The sequence below is a fragment of the Hyperolius riggenbachi genome, chromosome 5, assembly GCF_040937935.1.
Source record: "Hyperolius riggenbachi isolate aHypRig1 chromosome 5, aHypRig1.pri, whole genome shotgun sequence".
NCBI lineage: Eukaryota > Metazoa > Chordata > Amphibia > Anura > Hyperoliidae > Hyperolius > Hyperolius riggenbachi.
This window is the reverse complement of record NC_090650.1, coordinates 1410787-1433295: the sequence shown is the minus strand read 5'-3', so window position 1 is coordinate 1433295 and position 22509 is coordinate 1410787. Positions and strand designations below refer to the sequence as shown.

Here is a 22509-nt window from a genome sequence, read left to right as displayed (position 1 = left end):
ATTTTTCTGTACAGGTAAAGAGCGGCTGCATTTGTTATATGATATTACTGGAGAGGTAAAGAGCGGCTGCATTTGTTATATAATTTTATTGTACAGGTAAAGAGCGGCTGCATTTGTTATATAATTTTATTGTATAGGTAAAGAGCGGCTGCATTTGTTATATAATTTTACTGGAAAGGTAAAGAGCGGCTGCATTTGTTATATTTATTTCTGTGAGATCCTGAAGGCCGTTTTTAGAACAGTGTCAAAGGCAGGGAATCCCTGACGTGGCAACGGTTGTTCGTAAGTCGGGGATTCCCTACCTTTGCCGTTTAAATCATAGGGGCTTTTTCTCCCCATATTTTTTTGGGGAAAAAGTGCATCTTATATGCTGAAAATACGGTAAACAGACTTTTTTTCCCACAATAATGCCTCTTGTACAGCGTCTTATTATCGTTTGGGAGACACCTATGGCTTTTCCCATCAAACAATGACTTGCTTGTAGAATAAAAGTAACTTTAAGCCAAAATTTGCATTGTCTATACAGTATATGTTGGTATGAATAATTATGGGCAGCACTGTATGTATTTTATTACAGTGAGGCGTGTTGCTGTGTATTATATTACAGTGAGTGGTGTGCTGATGTATATTAAATTGAAGCATATTTTCTGTATATTACATTACAGTGAAGCATTTTTGATATGTATTACATTACAGTGAGGCATATTATATGTGTATTACATTACAGTGAGGCATATTATGTGTGTATTACATTGCAGTGAGGCATATGTGTGTATTACATTACAGTGAGGCATATTATATGTGTATTACATTACAGTGAGGCATATTATATGTGTATTACATTACAGTGAGGCATATTATATGTGTATTACATTACAGTGAGGCATATTATATGTGTATTACATTACAGTGAGGCATATATATGTGTATTACATTACAGTGAGGCATATTATATGTGTGTATTACATTACAGTGAGGCATATGTGTGTATTACATTACAGTGAGGCATATTATATGTGTATTACATTACAGTGAGGCATATGTGTGTATTACATTACAGTGAGGCATATTATATGTGTATTACATGTCAGTGAGGCATATTATGTGTATTACATTACAGTGAGGCATATTATGTGTGTATTACATTACAGTGAGGCATATATATATGTGTATTACATTACAGTGAGGCATATTATATGTGTATTACATTACAGTGAGGCATATATATGTGTATTACATTACAGTGAGGCATATTATGTGTGTATTACATTACAGTGAGGCATATTATGTGTGTATTACATTACAGTGAGGCATATTATATGTGTATTACATTACAGTGAGGCATATTATATGTGTATTACATTACAGTGAGGCATATTATGTGTGTATTACATTACAGTGAGGCATATTATGTGTGTATTACATTACAGTGAGGCATATTATGTGTGTATTACATTACAGTGAGGCATATTATATGTGTATTACATTACAGTGAGGCATATTATTTGTGTATTACATTACAGTGAGGCATATTATGTGCGTATTACATTACAGTGAGGCATATTATATGTGTACTACATTACAGTGAGGCATATTATATGTGTATTACATTACAGTAAGGCATATTATGTGTGTATTACATTACAGTGAGGCATATTATATGTGTATTACATTACAGTGAGGCATATTATATGTGTATTATATTACAGTGAGGCATATTATATGTGTATTACATTACAGTAAGGCATATTATGTGTGTATTACATTACAGTGAGGCATATTATGTGTGTATTACATTACAGTAAGGCATATTATGTGTGTATTACATTACAGTAAGGCATATTATATGTGTATTACATTACAGTGAGGCATATGTGTGTATTACATTACAGTGAGGCGTATTATTTGTGTATTACATTACAGTGAAGCATATTATGTGTGTATTACATTACAGTGAGGCATATTATGTGTGTATTACATTACAGTGAGGCATATTATATGTGTATTACATTACAGTGAGGCATATATATGTGTATTACATTACAGTGAGGCGTATTATGTGTGTATTACATTACAGTGAGGCATATATATGTGTATTACATTACAGTGAGGCATATTATGTGTGTATTACATTACAGTGAGGCATATTATGTGTGTATTACATTACAGTGAGGCATATATATGTGTATTACATTACAGTGAGGCATATTATGTGTGTATTACATTACAGTGAGGCATATTATGTGTGTATTACATTACAGTGAGGCATATTATATGTGTATTACAATACAGTGAGGCATATTATATGTGTATTATATTACAGTGAGGCATATTATATGTGTATTACATTACAGTAAGGCATATTATGTGTGTATTACATTACAGTGAGGCATATTATGTGTGTATTACATTACAGTAAGGCATATTATGTGTGTATTACATTACAGTGAGGCATATGTGTGTATTACATTACAGTGAGGCATATTATGTGTGTATGTTAAGCTTGGAGGTGTATTCTCCACAGTCAGCATGCAACACATAAGCTGACGTGAAGGAGGTACACACACCAGCACAAGGAACCAGGATATCCCCAGTTTAGTGGAGGAGAGGACTGTCTCCAATAGGAGATTGTGGTGCACAGAGCCGGTGCAGATCCGAACAGCCACAAACAACACTTTCGTAATAACGTCTCAGCGCAAAGTAGCGCTGAGCGCATAAACCAGGACTGAGGAGATCAGGGCAGGTAGACAGAATGAACGCTTGCTTAACTAGCCACTACTTAGTGACAGCAAGCGTCCACAATAAAACAGACTGGAATGAGGTAGCCCATGCGTTTGCAGCGATGGCGTGCCTCACCAAGACAGGACAGGATAGTCAGGAAATAGCAGGATCAAGATAGATGAACGTAACACAGACAAATATACAATAAGTATGTTTTCCTAGCGTATTACAATTACAGCTATCAATGAAACTATTTAACGTCTGACTAACATATGTATATATATCGGCAATGAACCAATATATGACATAAGCAGGAACACTGACTAGCACTGGAGTAATACAGGGAACAGGACTCAGAAGGATTCGCTATCTCTTCGCAGAGATGAACGCAATCCACAAACGGTAACAGGACAGGATTCAGAAGGATTCGTTATCTCCTCGCAGAGATGAACGCAATCCACAAACAGGACCAGGAGCAGGATACTAGCTCAGCACGGGTGCTCACGATACGCGCAAACTACCAAAACGTGCTGGAAGGCTGACTAACTGAACACAGGAAATAAACAGTTCGTGAACGTATATATCAGCGACACTGATGTATCAACGTAACACGAATACAAGGAAAATAACAAAATGTGCACGTATGTGTATATATTGGCGATGAACCAATATATGACACAAGACAAGCAGAGTAACAACTTCTAGAACAAGAGCAGAACTAGGAGGACTCGCTGACCCCTTCGCAGGAGTCAGCGCAGTCCACACGGACTAGGAACGAGGTGGGGCACGAGCAGAGTAACAGACAGAATCTGAGACTATGGTAGCCCATCAAGCATTGCAGGAAGCAGTTCTTTATACTGAGGTCATCCAATGGGAGCAGACCTGCAGATTCCCACACAAGTGAATGGTAATTAATCACAGGCTGACAGCAGGAAAAGGCAGACAATGATATGCAGCCTGCAGGAAAGGGATTGCCCCTCCATTGCAGCAGACAATGTTTGTTTACACAAAAGCATATTAAACTGTCATTAACTTCAGAGCGACTGCAGATGGAATCAGCAACTAGTTTAAGTGCAAACCAAACTATGCAAGCAAATGCATGTAATGACAGTAGAACTGCTTGGTTTGCAATACCACTGCAGTCAGCAGTAAACGCTGCAGAAGCGATCATAACAGTACCCCCCCCCCCCCCCTTAAACGCGGCCTCTGGACGCCTATAAAAACTGACATATTTCTCCTGAACCACCCAAACCAAAAAATCAGAAGTGGGAAATCCAGCAAACTGATCTGACTGAAAATTCATGAGGGTCGGATCAGCCTGACAAAACCAAATTCCCGAATCAGTCTCACCAAAACTAGACCAATTGGAACCAGAACCTACCGAACCATGCCCGTCAGCACTACAAGCCCCAGTGTGACACCCATCAGAACCACGACTTCCAGAAAAAAAAACCAAGAAACTCTCTGAGCGATACCCACCGCCTTCCAGGGACCGTCCAAAAACGCCAAAGCCTTTGCAATGCCCACCGGAACTGTCCCTACCAACACAAAACCCACCGCTGAACCAGTCCAAGGCACCAGGACAAGTTTCCTCAGAGATCTCCCAGAACACTTGGAAGCTCCAAAGAGATCCCCACAGGTCAGAACGCCCCTTAGGCTCACATGGAGAACTATCAAGAACCCCTATGGAACCCAGGGCAATTCCCGAGTCAGGGTCAGGGTCACAAGGACAAACATCAAGATCAGGGCTTTTAGGGACCAGAACCATCTCCGGGCATGCAGGCCAACCGGCAACATCAGAACATGTCTCCACTAGGGAAGCACGTGAGCACGCTAACACAGACACACTTGGGCACTCTGGCATAAGAAGCACATCTGGGCACACCGGCACAAGAGAAACCTCTGGGCATGTAAAGGAACTGCGAACCTCAAAGTCAGTCAAGACAGGACCGAAACCAGAACTGGGCAAAAAAAATTCATCATGACCAGACTTCACAGTTACTGGATTCTCACTAAAAACTGCAGGATCAGACTTAGATGTCGCTGATTCCAGCAAGGTTATTAACAGATCATGTTCAGGGGCATTTACAAGACAGGGCAAATCTTCTGATGTATGCACTGAACTAGACAGGGTTCCCATAGCTTCTTCTGGACTAGACAGAGACTCATCAAATACACTGGATTGGAGCTCATGAAGGGCTGCAAAACAAGTCAGTAGTGCAGCAATCCCCACTGAACTAGGCAAAACTGAGGAACTCACTGGACAGGAAGGGGACTCTGGAACTACTGCCACACCGGCCAGAAAACCAGCATTTTCCAGGATACAGGGCTGGGTTTCAGAAACACTCATTAACCCGGACTGAAATTCTGAGATTTCTATTATTTTTTCCAGCGAGTCAGAATTATCCATGTTACAGGGCAATACTTCTGAAACATTCAGAGGACAGGGTTGAAGTTCCCTGACTACTGTGAGATCAGAGAGGGACTCAACATCTTTAGCTAAATCAGACTGTGTACAGGGCAAGGTATCAAAAACGCTTGCTGACAGAGACAATGTTTCAATAGCTTCTGCTTCACTGGGCAGAGATTCATCAAGTTTTATTAGAGCAGACTGTAATTCCAAAACAGCTGCTAGACAAGTGAATATTACTGCAACACCAACTGAAGTAAGCAGTGCCTCAGACTCCTCTACTAGAGGATCTGAAGTATCCAAAGTACTGGGTGAAGCATAAGACTCTGCGACCACAGCTTCACTGGACAGGATCACTGAACAGGCCATATCGCAGGGCAAAACCATGGAAGCACCTGCTGGACAGCATAATGATTCTGTGACCTGAGCTTCATTGGGAAGATCTACTGCACAATTCATGGTACAGGGCAAATTTACTGGAACATTTTCTGAACAAGGTAATAATTCTACGATTTCAGGTTCACATAGCAGATGCTCTGAGCTATTCACGAAACTAAAACGAGGTGTAGAGACAGGAAGATCAAGACACAAAGTTTGTGCATCTGAAGCACTATTCAATTGTAAAATTGGGAAATTCAGATGCTGGGGTTCTGAGGTTTCTAGACAGGATTGCTGGGACTCAGAAACTGATGTAGTGCATATATTGGCATCTGCTGGATCAGACAGGAGTTGAACTTTATTAACACAGGTAATTTCTGCAGAAGTGTTTGCAGAGACAGGCAAGATTTTTCTGGTGTCTGTTTCACTGAACAAAGACTCATGAGTACTGGCTAGGCTGGACTCAGAAGTCAACAGGACATCTGGATTCTCTGCTGAGAAATTTGTGCAGGGCAAAGTTAAGAAAGTATCAGTGGCTTCTGTTTTACTGGGAAGTAACACTGAGTTATCCATGGTACAGGGTGGAGTTACAGGAACATTCACAAGACATGGCAGGGACTCAGTAACTGGAGAAGTGGGACAGTCTCCAATTGAAAGTGTGTCTTCCCTGGTATCAACTGATTGAATCGCATAAAAATCGTCCAAAATCATTTTCCACACATCGATCAATGGAGCCACAAAGTCATACCCACACACACCAGTTTTTATTAGGTTATAGGCAGACTTAATGCATGCATTCAATACTAATTCACTTTTTGCACTGTAAAACTGACAAAATGAACTTGCATCTTTCTTCCATTCATAGACCAGGGCTTCCATCTCTCCTTTCTCAAATGGAGGATCCCATGCATATTTAACAGCTGAGCATTCCGGCTGATCATAGTTTGCAAATGTGTTAGTGGCAGAAACATACATTGGGTTATTTAGCAGGTGATTGGCCGATTTCTTATTCCTAAGGATCTCCAATACCTGTAGCAAGTGTTGAACTGTAGTGTATGCAAATTTCCCTTGCTGCACGAATAAAATGATCTGTTCAATACTCTGTAATATATCTTCATAATCATATTCAGATAATTCATTTAAACAAGAACTTTTATTTTCCCTGGCTAGCAATGAAAGTTCATTAGTAGTTTCATAGGTCCATTTGACTCCCTTGAATGGTGACTGAATTTCATTATCTGCTACTGGCGGAGTCTCATTACAGATCTGATGCGCAGTCGCCAAGGGCAACGACTCCGCTGATTGTAACGCTTTTCTTTTGGAGCGTTTACGTTTGGCTTTAGACCCTGCTGCCTTAGCAGAAGAAAAGTTATCAGAACAATTATCTGCTTGCTGATTATTTTTGTAGGCAGTAGAAGGAGCAGCTGATTGACAAGCTGCCAGGAGCTTATCAAAAGGGCTAGGCAAATCGGTTTTGCGCAGCCAGTTATGGATCACAAACGCTAGAAATTCCAGTGGTCTTTCTTTTAAATTGGTATGATCCAAGACATCGTACGCCCACTGGAACAAATTTCCCTTAAACAAAACATAAATTAACTGGGGGGCCCACGTTGAAACAGGAGTAGCCTGGAGCTCGGGATTGGCCAAAAACCTGGTACATTCAGAAAAAAACTCATTTTCGGTTTCAGAATTAAGTTTCTCAAATTTCTTAAAGGAACAGGAACCATAACAAACAGTGTCATTTTTGCTGGAAACCCCCCCCCCCCCCCCACAATGGGGATTGGTAATGGGGCTACCATAATGTTAAGCTTGGAGGTGTATTCTCCACAGTCAGCATGCAACACATAAGCTGACGTGAAGGAGGTACACACACCAGCACAAGGAACCAGGATATCCCCAGTTTAGTGGAGGAGAGGACTGACTCCAATAGGAGATTGTGGTGCACAGAGCCGGTGCAGATCCGAACAGCCACAAACAACACTTTCGTAATAACGTCTCAGCGCAAAGTAGCGCTGAGCGCATAAACCAGGACTGAGGAGATCAGGACAGGTAGACAGAATGAACGCTTGCTTAACTAGCCACTACTTAGTGACAGCAAGCGTCCACAATAAAACAGACTGGAATGAGGTAGCCAATGCGTTTGCAGCGATGGCGTGCCTCACCAAGCAGGACAGGATAGTCAGGAAATAGCAGGATCAAGATAGATGAACGTAACACAGATAAATATACAATAAGTATGATTTCCTAGCGTATTACAATTACAGCTATCAATGAAACTATTTGTAACGTCTGACTAACATATGTATATAGCGTCAATGAACCGATATATGACATAAGCAGGAACACTGACTAGCACTGGAGCAATACAGGGAACAGGACTCAGAAGGATTCGCTATCTCTTCGCAGAGATGAACGCAATCCACAAACGGTAACAGGACAGGATTCAGAAGGATTCGTTATCTCCTCGCAGAGATGAACGCAATCCACAAACAGGACCAGGAGCAGGATACTAGCTCAGCACGGGTGCTCACGATACGCGCAAACTACCAAAACGTGCTGGAAGGCTGACTAACTGAACACAGGAAATAAACAGTTCGTGTACGTATATATCAGCGACACTGATGTATCAACGTAACACGAATACAAGGAAAATAACAAAATGCGCAAGTATGCGTATATATTGGCGATGAACCAATATATGACACAAGACAAGCAGAGTAACAACTTCTAGAACAAGAGCAGAACTAGGAGGACTCGCTGACCCCTTCGCAGGAGTCAGCGCAGTCCACACGGACTAGGAACGAGGTGGGGCACGAGCAGAGTAACAGACAGAATCTGAGACTATGGTAGCCCATCAAGCATTGCAGGAAGCAGTTCTTTATACTGAGGTCATCCAATGGGAGCAGACCTGCAGATTCCCACACAAGTGAATGGTAATTAATCACAGGCTGACAGCAGGAAAAGGCAGACAATGATATGCAGCCTGCAGGAAAGGGATTGCCACCCCATTGCAGCAGACAATGTTTGTTTACACAAAAGCATATTAAACTGTCATTAACTTCAGAGCGACTGCAGATAGAGTCAGCAACTAGTTTAAGTGCAAACCAAACTATGCAAGCAAATGCATGTAATGACATTAGAACTGCTTGGTTTGCAATACCACTGCAGTCAGCAGTAAACGCTGCAGAAGCGATCATAACAGTGTATTACATTACAGTGAGGCATATTATATGTGTATTACATTACAGTAAGGCATATTATGTGTGTATTACATTACAGTGAGGCATATATGTGTATTATATTACAGTGAGGCATATTATATGTGTATTATATTACAGTGAGGCATATTATATGTGTATTACATTACAGTGAGGCATATTAGATGTGTATTACATTACAGTGAGGCATATTATATGTGTATTACATTACAGTGAGGCATATTATGTGTGTATTACATTACAGTGAGGCATATATATGTGTATTACCTTACAGTGAGGCATATTATGTGTGTATTACATTACAGTGAGGCATATTATATGTGTATTACATTACAGTGAGGCATATATATGTGTATTACATTACAGTGAGGCATATTATTTGTGTATTACATTACAGTGAGGCATATTAGATGTGTATTACATTACAGTGAGGCATATTATATGTGTATTACATTACAGTGAGGCATATTATATGTGTATTACATTACAGTGAGGCATATTATATGTGTATTACATTACAGTGAGGCATATTATGTGTGTATTACATTACAGTGAGGCATATATATGTGTATTACCTTACAGTGAGGCATATTATGTGTGTATTACATTACAGTGAGGCATATTATATGTGTATTACATTACAGCGAGGCATATTATATGTCTATTATATTAAAGTGAGGCATATTATATGTGTATTACATTACAATGAGGCATATTAGATGTGTATTACATTACAGTGAGGCATATTATGTGTGTATTACATTACAGTGAGGCATATTATGTGTGTATTACATTACAGTGAGGCATATTATGTGTGTATTACATTACAGTGAGGCATATTATGTGTGTATTACATTACAGTGAGGCATATTATGTGTGTATTACATTACAGTGAGGCATATTATGTGTGTATTACATTACAGTGAGGCATATTATGTGTGTATTACATTACAGTGAGGCATATTATGTGTGTATTACATTACAGTGAGGCATATAATGTGTGTATTACAGTATAGTGAGGCATATTATATGTGTATTACATTACAGTGAGGCATATGTGTGTATTACATTACAGTGAGGCATATTATGTGTGTATTACATTACAGTGAGGCATATGTGTGTATTACATTACAGTGAGGCATATTATGTGTGTATTACATTACAGTGAGGCATATTATGTGTGTATTACATTACAGTGAGGCATATGTGTGTATTACATTACAGTGAGGCATATTATATGTGTATTTCATTACAGTGAGGCATATTAGATGTGTATTACATTACAGTGAGGCATATTAGATGTGTATTACATTACAGTGAGGCATATTATATGTGTATTACATTACAGTGAGGCATATTATGTGTGTATTACATTACAGTGAGGCATATTATATGTGTATTACATTACAGTGAGGCATATTATGTGTGTATTACATTACAGTGAGGCATATTATATGTGTATTACATTACAGTGAGGCATATTATGTGTGTATTACATTACAGTGAGGCATATTATGTGTGTATTACATTACAGTGAGGCATATTATGTGTGTATTACATTACAGTGAGGCATATTATGTGTGTATTACATTACAGTGAGGCATATTATATGTGTATGACATTACAGTGAGGCATATTCTGTGTATTACATTACAGTGAGGCATATTATATGTGTATTACATTACAGTGAGGCGTATTATGTGTGTATGACATTACAGTGAGGCATATTATGTGTGTATGACATGTCAGTGGTGGGTGTCGGTATCTGACTCCTCAGCATTAGCCGCGGTTTCCGTAGAGAAGTGATGGCTGAAGCTGCTCGCAGTAATCCGAGGCAGAGCGCCAGTGATACACCAGCGTGCACAGCGCTCCGGCTTGTCACCACTTATAATTGGACGCACACAGGTGCCAGCCACTGATCAGCTTCTGCCTTATCTCCTCCGAGCAGCTGTGCGGATTCCTTACATGAGGAACAGAATCCTGCTGATGTCAGCTCTGGGCACAAAGCGGCCAGGAGACGGCCCTAAATCCCGGGCACGGCTGCAAATATGTCAGTAAAGAGAGGATCGCTCCTACACCTTCCCGGCAGATCCCATCACTGAACCATCGCTCTACAATCTACAATCCCATCACTGAACCATCACTCTACAATCCCATCACTAAACCATCGCTCTACAACCTACAATCCCATCACTAAACCATCACGCTACAATCTACAATCCCATCACTAACCCATCACTCTACAATCTACAATCCCATCGCTGAACCATCACTCTACAATCTACAATCCCATCGCTGAACCATCACTCTACAATCTACAATCCCATCACTAAACCATCGCTCTACAACCTACAATCCCATCACTGAACCATCACTCTACAACCTACAATCCCATCACTGAACCATCACTCTACAATCTACAATCCCATCACTGAACCATCACTCTACAATCTACAATCCCATCGCTGAACCATCACTCTACAATCTACAATCCCATCACTAAACCATCGCTCTACAATCTACAATCCCATCACTGAACCATCACTGTACAATCTACAATCCCATCACTAAACGATCACTGTACAACCTACAATCCCATCACTAAACCATCGCTCTACAATCTACAATCCCATCACTGAACCATCACTGTACAACCTACAATCCCATCACTAACCCATCACTCTACAACCTACAATCCCATCACTAACCCATCACTCTACAATCTACAATCCCATCACTAAACCATCACTCTACAATCTACAATCCCATCTCTGAACCATCACTCTACAATCTACAATCCCATCACTGATCCATCACTCTACAATCTACAATCCCATCTCTAAACCATCACTGTACAACCTACAATCCCATCACTAAACGATCACTGTACAACCTACAATCCCATCGCTCTACAATCTACAATCCCATCACTGAACCATCACTCTACAATCTACAACCCCATCACTAACCCATCACTCTACAATCTACAATCCCATCACTGAACCATCACTCTACAATCCCATCTCTGAACCATCACTGTACAACCTACAATCCCATCACTCTACAACCTACAATCCCATCACTAAACCATCGCTCTACAATCTACAATCCCATCACTGAACCATCACTCTTCAATCTACAACCCCATCACTAACCCATCACTCTACAATCTACAATCCCATCACTGAACCATCACTCTACAATCCCATCTCTGAACCATCACTGTACAACCTACAATCCCATCACTAAACCATCACTCTACAACCCCATCACTAACCCATCACTCTACAATCTACAATCCCATCACTGAACCATCGCTCTACAATCTACAATCCCATCACTGAACCATCACTCTACAATCCCATCTCTGAACCATCACTGTACAACCTACAATCCCATCACTAACCCATCACTCTACAATCCCATCACTAACCCATCGCTCTACAATCTACAATCCCATCACTATACAATCCCATCACTGAACCATCACTCTACAATCCCATCTCTGAACCATCACTGTACAACCTACATTCCAATCACTAACCCATCACTCTACAACCTACAATCCCTTTACTAACCCATCGCTCTACAATCTACAATCCCATCACTAAACCATCGCTCTACAATCTACAATCCCATCACTAAACCATCACTCCACAATCTACAATCCCATCACTGAACCATCACTCTACAATCCCATCACTGAACCATCACTCTACAATCTACAATCCCATCACTAAACCATCGCTCTACAATCTACAATCCCATCTCTGAACCATCACTCTACAAACTACAATCCCATCACTGAACCATCACTCTGCAATCTACAATGCCATCTCTGAACCATCACTGTACAACCTACAATCCCATCACTAAACGATCACTGTACAACCTACAATCCCATCACTAAACCATCACTGCACAATCTACAATCCCATCACTGAACCATCACTCTACAATCTACAATCCCATCACTAACCCATCACTCTACAATCTACAAGCCCATCACTAACCCATTACTCTATAATCTACAATCCCATCACTGAACCATCACACCACAATCTACAATCCCATCACTAAACCATCACTCCACAATCTACAATCCCATCACTGAACCATCACTCTACAATCTACAATCCCATCACTGAACCATCACTCTACAATCTACAATCCCATCACTGAACCATCACTCTACAATCTACAATCCCATCACTGAACCATCACTCTACAATCTACAATCCCATCACTGAACCATCACTCTACAATCTACAATCCCATCACTGAACCATCACTCTACAATCCCATCTCTGAACCATCACTGTACAACCTACAATCCTATCACTATACGATCACTGTACAACCTACAAACCCCCACACTAAACCATCACTGCACAACCTACAATTCCATCACTAAACCATCACTGTACAATCTACAATCCCATCACTAAACCATCACTCTACAACCTACAATCCCATCACTGAACCATCACTCTACAATCTACAATCCCATCACTGAACCATGACTCTACAATCTACAATCCCTTCACTAACCCATCACTCAACAACCTACAATCCCATCACTAAACCATCGCTCTACAATCCCATCACTAAACCATCGCTCTACAACCTACAATCCCATCACTGATCCATCACTCTACAATCCCATCACTGAACCATCACTCTACAACCTACAATCCCATCACTGAACCATGACTCTACAATCTACAATCCCTTCACTAACCCATCACTCAACAACCTACAATCCCATCACTAAACCATCGCTCTACAATCCCATCACTAAACCATCGCTCTACAACCTACAATCCCATAACTAATTGATCACTCTACAATCTACAATCCCATCACTAACCCATCACTGTACAATCTACAATCCCATCACTAAACCATCACTCTACAACCTACAATCCCATCACTGAACCATCACTCTACAACCTACAAGCCCATCACTGAACCATCACTCTACAATCTACAATCCCTTCACTAACCCATCACTCAACAACCTACAATCCCATCACTAAACCATCGCTCTACAATCCCATCACTAAACCATCGCTCTACAATATACAATCCCATCACTAAACCATTGCTCTACAATCCCATCACTAAACCATCGCTCTACAATACCATCACTAAACCATCACTCTACAACCTACAATCCCATCACTAAACCATCGCTCTACAACCTTCAATCTCATCACTAACCCATCACGCTACAATCTAGAATCCCATCACTGAAGCATCACTCTACAATCTACAATCCCATCACTGAAACATCACTCTACAATCTACAATACCATCACTGAACCATCACTTAACAACCTACAATCCCATCACTAAACCATCGCTCTACAATCTACAATCCCATCACTAAACCATTGCTCTACAATCTACAATCCCATCACTAAACCATCGCTCTACAATCCCATCACTGAACCATCACTCTACAACCTACAATCCCATCACTAAACCATCGCTCTACAACCTTCAATCTCATCACTAACCCATCACGCTACAATCTACAATCCCATCACTAAACCATCGCTCTACAATCTACAATCCCATCACTAAACCATCCATCTACAATCCCATCACTGAACCATCACTCAACAACCTACAGTCCCATCACTAAACCATCGCTCTACAGTCCCATCACTAAACTATCACTCTACAATCCCATCACTGATCGCTCTACAATCTACAATCCCATCACTGAACCATCGCTCTACAACCTACAATCCTATCACTAACCCATCACTCTACAATCCCATCACTGAACCATCGCTCTACAACCTATAATCCCATCACTAAACCATCGCTCTACAATCTACAATCCTATCACTAAACCATCGATCTACAATCCCATCATTGAACCATCAGTCTACAATCCCATCACTGAACCATCACGCTACAATCTACAATCCCATCACTAACCCATCACTCTACAACCTACAATCCCATCACAAACCCATCACTCTACAATCTACAATCCTATCACTAAACCATCGATCTACAATCCCATCACTGAACCATCACTCTACAATCCCATCACTGAACCATCACTCTACAATCTACAATCCCATCACTGAACCATCACTCTACAACCTACAATCCCATCACTAAACCATCGCTCTACATCCTACAATCCCATCACTAACCCATCACTCTACAATCTACAATCCCATCACTAAACCATCACTCTACAATGTACAATCCCATCACTAAACCATCGCTCTACAATCCCATCACTGAACCATCACTGAACCATCGTTCTACAACCTACAATCCCATCACCTAACTATCGCTCTACAATCTACAATCCCATCACTGAACCATCACTCTACAATCCCATCACTGAACCATCGTTCTACAACCTACAATCCCATCACCTAACTATCGCTCTACAATCTACAATCCCATCACTAAACCATCACTCTACAGTCCCATCACTGAACCATCACGCTACAATCTACAATCCCATCACTAACCCATCACTCTACAACCTACAATCCCATCACTAACACATCACTCTACAATCTACAATCCTATCACTAAACCATCGATCTACAATCCCATCACTGAACCATCACTCTACAATTCCATCACTGAACCATCACTCTACAATCTACAATCCCATCACTGAACCATCACTCTACAACCTACAATCCCATCACTAAACCATTGCTCTACATCCTACAATCCCATCACTAACCCATCACTCTACAATCTACAATCCCATCACTAAACCATCACTCTACAATGTACAATCCCATCACTAAACCATCGCTCTACAATGATCACCCTCTGTGGACTAACAAGTGAAAGGCCCTTCCTGTGGCCGGTGATCACCCTCTGTGGACTAACAAGCGAAAGGCCCTTCCTGTGGCCGCTGATCACCCTCTGTGGACTAACAAGGGAAAGCCCCTTCCTGCGGCCGGTGATCATCCTCTGTGGACTAACAAGCGAAAGGCCCTTCCTGCGGCTGCTGATCCCCCTCTGTGGACTAACAAGCGACAGGTCCTTCCTGTGGCCGGTGATCCCCCTCTGTGGACTAACAAGCGACAGGCCCTTCCTGTGGCCGCTGATCACCCTCTGTGGACTAACAAGTGAAAGGCCCTTCCTGTGGCCGCTGATCACCCTCTGTGGACTAACAAGCGAAAGTCCCTTCCCGTGGCCGCTGATCACCCTCTGTGGACTAACAAGTGAAAGGCCCTTCCTGTGGCCGGTGATCACCCTCTGTGGACTAACAAGCGAAAGGCCCTTCCTGTGGCCGCTGATCACCCTCTGTGGACTAACAAGTGAAAGGCCCTTCCTGCGGCCGCTGATCACCCTCTGTGGACTAACAAGGGAAAGGCCCTTCCTGCGGCTGCTGATCACCCTCTGTGGACTAACAAGCGAAAGGCCCTTCCTGTGGCCGCTGATCACCCTCTGTGGACTAACAAGGGAAAGGCCCTTCCTGCGGCTGCTGATCACCCTCTGTGGACTAACAAGCGAAAGTCCCATCCTGTGGCCGCTGATCACCCTCTGTGGACTAACAAGCGAAAGGCCATTCCTGCGGCCGCTGATTACCCTCTGTGGACTAACAAGCGAAAGGCCCTTCCTGCGGCTGCTGATCACCCTCTGTGGACTAACAAGGGAAAGGCCCTTCCTGTGGCCGGTGATCACCCTCTGTGGACTAACAAGCGAAAGGCCCTTCCTGCGGCTGCTGATCACCCTCTGTGGGCTAACAAGCGAAAGGCCCTTCCTGTGGCCGGTGATCACCCTCTGTGGACTAACAAGTGAAAGGCCCTTCCTGTGGCCGGTGATCACCCTCTGTGGACTAACAAGCGAAAGGCCCTTCCTGCGGCTGCTGATTACCCTCTGTGGACTAACAAGGGAAAGGCCCTTCCTGTGGCCGCTGATCACCCTCTGTGGACTAACAAGGGAAAGGCCCTTCCTGTGGCCGGTGATCACCCTCTGTAGAGTAACAAGCGAAAGGTCCTTCCTGTGGCCGCTGATCACCCTCTGTGGACTAACAAGCGAAAGGCCCTTCCTGTGGCCGGTGATCCCCCTCTGTGGACTAACAAGCGAAAGGCCCTTCCTGTGGCCGCTGATCACCCTCTGTGGACTAACAAGTGAAAGGCCCTTCCTGTGGCCGCTGATCACCCTCTGTGGACTAACAAGTGAAAGGCCCTTCCTGTGGCCGGTGATCCCCTTCTGTGGACTAACAAGCGAAAGGCCCTTCCTGTGGCCGGTGATCCCCCTCTGTGGACTAACAAGTGAAAGGCCCTTCCTGTGGCCGGTGATCACCCTCTGTGGACTAACAAGTGAAAGGCCCTTCCTGTGGCCGCTGATCACCCTCTGTGGACTAACAAGTGAAAGGCCCTTCCTGTGGCCGCTGATCACCCTCTGTGGACTAACAAGGGAAAGGCCCTTCCTGCGGCTGCTGATCCCCCTCTGTGGACTAACAAGCGACAGGCCCTTCCTGTGGCCGCTGATCACCCTCTGTGGACTAACAAGTGAAAGGCCCTTCCTGTGGCCGCTGATCACCCTCTGTGGACTAACAAGCGAAAGTCCCTTCCCGTGGCTGCTGATCACCCTCTGTGGACTAACAAGTGAAAGGCCCTTCCTGTGGCCGGTGATCGCCCTCTGTGGACTAACAAGCGAAAGGCCCTTCCTGCGGCCGCTGATCACCCTCTGTGGACTAACAAGCGAAAGGCCCTTCCTGCGGCCGCTGATCACCCTCTGTGGACTAACAAGGGAAAGGCCCTTCCTGTGGCCGCTGATCACCCTCTGTGGACTAACAAGGGAAAGGCCCTTCCTGTGGCCGCTGATCACCCTCTGTGGACTAACAAGCGAAAGGTCCTTCCTGTGGCCGGTGATCCCCCTCTGTGGACTAACAAGCAAAAGGCCCTTCCTGTGGCCGGTGATCGCCCTCTGTGGACTAACAAGGGAAAGGCCCTTCCTGTGGCCGCTGAACACCCTCTGTGGACTAACAAGGGAAAGGCCCTTCCTGTGGCCGCTGATCACCCTCTGTGGACTAACAAGTAAGAAGTTTTGAATCAGGATGATACCATTTATTGGCTAACTTAGAGATGGATAAACCGTGAGCTTTCGACTTATAAAAAGCCTTCGTCGGACTGGTTCCCGACCAAAACTGAAAACCACAGCTTATATACACTGACATGCAGAGGAGAAACATTCTTTAGCAAACAAATGTAATTAGATGCCTTAACTGTTACTGAGGAGGCTTTCCCAGGCATCCTATGTAAACTGATAAGATCAATAGAATCCTCATCATGACATAAAGCCCCGTCTACACGGGGAGAGGTTGTAGCCATCCGGCGGCTCGATTAGCCGCCGGATCGCCTCTTCCGCTTCCCCGCTCGCCGTGCATGCGCCACATTCGATTCCCCGCTCGTGCCCGCTCGTCCCCGCCGGCGCCGCTTATCTCCCGCACGATTCCCTGCCATTGTCCCCTCGCGGGGATCGAGCAGGGAATCGGCGGTGCGGAGATCCGTCCTGTCGGATCTTATCAATCGAGCCGCATCAGCGGCTCGATTGATAAGGAGCATCGCGGCTGCATCTACGCGTGTAGATGCGGCTTAAAGCAGACTCTGGTGATGGGGAGACATCATAAATTCCGAATTCAAATGGTGACTGGCCTGGTTACATGCACCATTAATTCTAAGCTTAAGAGAATTGTGGCATTTAAAGCCAGCACCTGAAAGCAAATAAAATGAATAGTGACAGTGAATTCCATCTTACACAGCATATGGCACAAAAATGAATGCAAAGATAGAAAAATTAAAATTAAAATAATTGTGGCATTTAAAACCCATCGTACCAGCACAAGAAGTTGGAGTCCTTGTTTAAACCATCTTGTACAGTTTTGAACCAATGTATAAACTTAGTTTCTTGTGTTAGTCTCATGTTTCCCGATTTGAAGCCACCCATTAATACAGTGACGCGAAAATCGCTTAAACTGTGTCCAGGTAAACAAAAGTGTGTTGGTATTGGGAGATCAGTATATTTTGTAATATCCTTTTTCCTGCTGTTAATAGTGGATCTGTGGTGTGTCATGCGATCACGCAGTGGTTGACTTGTTTCTCCCACATAAATTCCTTTGGGACATTTTGCACACATGATCAGGTATACCACATTAGATGAGTTGCAGGAAAAGGTGCCTTGTACTTTGTATTCCTGTTGTGTACCCGGTATTAGTATCCTGTCAGTGGAATGGATGTGTTTACAGGTCCCACACTTTTTCCCTTGGGAGGGGAATGTTCCATTCTGTTCTGGCCTATTTAAGGCACTCCTCACTATCATCTGCTTAAGATTGGGTGGCTGTCGGAACGCAAGGAGGGGAGGTTCAGGGAATATCTTTTTCAGTCTCTGATCCTTGTGTAGAACAGGATGAAGTTATTTTGCAATCTTTCTTAAGATTTCCAGGCGTGGGTTGTAGGTTACTACCAGTGGGACACGGTTCTCTTCCTGGCTCTGCTTGTACTCCAGGAGCTGAGTCCTAGGGATGTTGTTAGCTTTCCTGATTTGGGTCTCAGCCATTAGAGGATTGTATCCCTGTTTTATGAAATTCTTCTGCAGACCAGATGATCAAGATGTCGTCGATAAAACGGAAGTAGGCCATGGGTTTTATATGACAAGTATTCAGGTATTCTTCTTCAATCTTTGCCATGAAGAGATTTGCGTACTGCGGTGCAAACCATGAGCTCATTGCCACTCCCATTTGCTGTAAATAGAGGTCCGCCCCAAAAGTGAAATAATTGTGGGTGAGAACAATTCTCATCAGTCCAGCAATTGGCTTTATAGGTGTGCCCAAACCTTGAAGATATTTGCGACAGGCCGCAATTCCATCATTGTGGGGAATGTTGGTGTACAGAGACTCCACATCCATAGTGGCAAGAATGGTGCCTTCAGGCACTGGGCCAATGGCTGCCAGTTGGTTCAGGAGGTGTGTAGTATCCTGTATGTAGCTGGGCCTTTTACAGACTAGAGGCTTCAAAATGTTTTCCAACCACCCTGAGATATTCTCTGTGAGAGTTCCATTCCCTGAGATTATGGGCCTGCCTGGGTTCCCCTCTTTGTGGACTTTGGGAAGCATGTAAAAGCAGGCGGTTCTCGGCTTTTCCGGGATAAGAGTCTGTACATGAAGCCTGGTGTTTACGGGCAATTTCTTTACCATCCTATTGAGTGCCATCCTGTACCTTTTTGTTGGGTCCTCCTGTAATTTGGCATAGTGCATGGTGTTAGACAACTGTCTTTGTGCCTCCTGGATATAGTCACCGGTGTTCATGATGACTATGGCACCACATTTATCCGCTGGTTTAATAATAATGTCCTTATTCTCCTTAAGGGATGTGATAGCTTGTTGCTCTTGCAATGTTATGTTATGAGCCAGTGTTTTTCTTTTATTCAGAACCCTGTCAGAGATTTGACATCTAAATTTGTTGATGTATTTGTCCAGGGTAGGATTTTTTCCAGCTACAGGGGTCCACCTGCGTTTTTTTGTGGATCTGGTGTGTGTTGGCTCATTATCAGTATTGTTGCAAGATTCCTTGTCATAGTAGTGTTCCTTGAGACGTAGCTTCCTGAAGAATTGTTCCAGATCACCACAGAGTGCAATCTTGTCTATGGGCTTTGAAGGGCAAAATGACAGGCCTTTGGACAGTACTGCCATTTCAGCTTCAGTGGCCTGATAAGAGGAAAGGTTAATGACACCTGTGGGTTGCTCTTTCTCTGCTGCTGCGGTATCCAGGTGTCCACTTTTTATTTTGAGTCTCTGAAGTTTTTTCTTCTTGTTTTTAATTAAGATCCAATTTCCTATAAAAGGTCTGTAGCAGTTCCCATGCTCCTGTGGGGTCATCAGTTAAAGATGATTTCAGACTTTGTATGCAAAAGCTTTATGGAGATGAAGATTTCATTTTTCAGCACGACCTGGCACCTGCTCACAGTGCCAAAACCACTGGTAAATGGTTTACGGACCATGGTATTACTGTGCTCAATTGGCCTACCAACTCTCCTGACCTGAACCCCATAGAGAATCTGTGGGATATTGTGAAGAGAAAGTTGAGACGCAAGACCCAACACTCTGGATGAGCTTAAAGAGAGTCTGAAGCGAGAATAAATCTCGCTTCAGACCTCATAGATAGCAGGGGCATGTGTGCCCCTGCTAAACCGCCGCTATCCCGTAGCTTAACGGGGGTCCCTTCACCCCCAAATCCCCTCCGTAAAGCGGGGGAGCGCTTCCGCATTGGGTCAGGGCTAACCGCCTCAGCCCTGCCCCACGCGCGTCTGTCAGCCGCGTATCTCCGCCTCTCCCCCCCCCCCCTCTCAGTCTTCCTTCACTGAGAGGGGCGGGGGAGAGGCGGCGATGCGCGTCTGATAGACGCGCTGGGAGGCAGGGCTGCAGCCGTTAGCCCTGCCTCCAGAAATGGCCGATTTACGACCAAGACTACGACCAAGTCTTGGAGGGGTGGGTTTGGGGGTGAAGGGACCCCCGTTTAGCGGCGCGATAGCGGCGGTTTAGCAGGGGCACACATGCCCCTGCTAAGTATGAGCTCTGAAGCGAGATTTATTCTCGCTTCAGAGTCTCTTTAAGGCCGCTATCGAAGCATCCTGGGCCTCCATAACACCTGAGCAGTGCCACAGGCTGATTGCCTCCATGCCACGCCGCTTTGAAGCAGTCATTTCTGCAAAGGGATTCCCGACCAAGTATTGAGTGCATAACTGAACATAATTATTTGAAGGTTGACTTTTTTTTTGTTTTAAAAACACTTTTCTTTTATTGGTCGGATGAAAAATGCTAATTTTTTGAGATAGGAAATTTGGGTTTTCATGAACTGTATGCCAAAATCATCAATATTAAAACAATAAAAGGCTTGAACTACTTCAGTTGTGTGTAATGAATCTAAAATATATGAAAGTCTAATGTTTATCAGTACATTACAGAAAATAATGAACTTTATTATAATATGCTACTTTTTGAGAAGATCCTGTACTACATCAGTCATCTTTTCAGAAAGTATTAATGTTATTCTGACACACGTTCCAGGGGGACTGAAGGAGGCACATGGAGACAGAAGGATAAACAGGGGGTCAGACATGGCACAAGGGACTGTAGGTGGCACAAGGAGACATAAGGAGGCACAAAAGAGACAGAAGGAGGCACAAAGGAAGGTTGGGGAAAGGATGTACAAGGCACAGAGGGACATAGTGGCAGCTGCCTGCAACTTACGCTAAGCAGATGCAGCAGAAGCAAGTACTAGAACACCCATGGGGGTGGGGCTTAGTCAGGGGGCATGGCTTAATCCAGTGGGTGTGGCTTAATCCAGCAACATGGCGCCCCCAGGACCAATGGCACTCCAGGCAATGGCCTGTACTGCCTATACCTAGAGGCTCCCCTGAGGGTGGATGATGAGCTGGAGGCTTGGTGGATTGGAATCTTGGCCAACTGATAACAGATAATCAATGTTTCAGCTGATGTCACAATGTCTCCTCACCTGTGTTTTCCCCAACAGTCTGTAAGCTTGCTGCACCTTTGTGTAATGGGAGACATCGAAGTTCTTGCAGATTTTAGCCAGTGCGACATCTAATAGTTCCTATAAAAAACAATACAGAATGGTGAAAATTCAGAAATAATAAACACAAAAACCACGATAAAAATCCAGTAATGGGTAAGATGGAGGCACCTAATGGCCTCGATTCTGGGAGGGTTATCAACCAAATTACCTCATGTGAGGCAATTTACCCCATGAGGTAATGACA

The 22509-nt window shown here is 43.5% G+C and overlaps 1 protein-coding gene across 2 annotated transcripts in view; it reads right to left on the bottom strand.

Moving 5' to 3' along the window:
- Positions 1 to 22509, bottom strand: part of VPS50 (VPS50 subunit of EARP/GARPII complex) — a 330838-nt gene that overhangs the window by 130098 nt on the left and 178231 nt on the right. For both annotated transcript variants that reach the window (XM_068238471.1, XM_068238472.1), the window contains one exon: positions 22245 to 22343. In XM_068238471.1, the coding sequence (XP_068094572.1) occupies positions 22245 to 22343 (99 nt within the window). The remainder of the gene's footprint in view (positions 1 to 22244; positions 22344 to 22509) is intronic.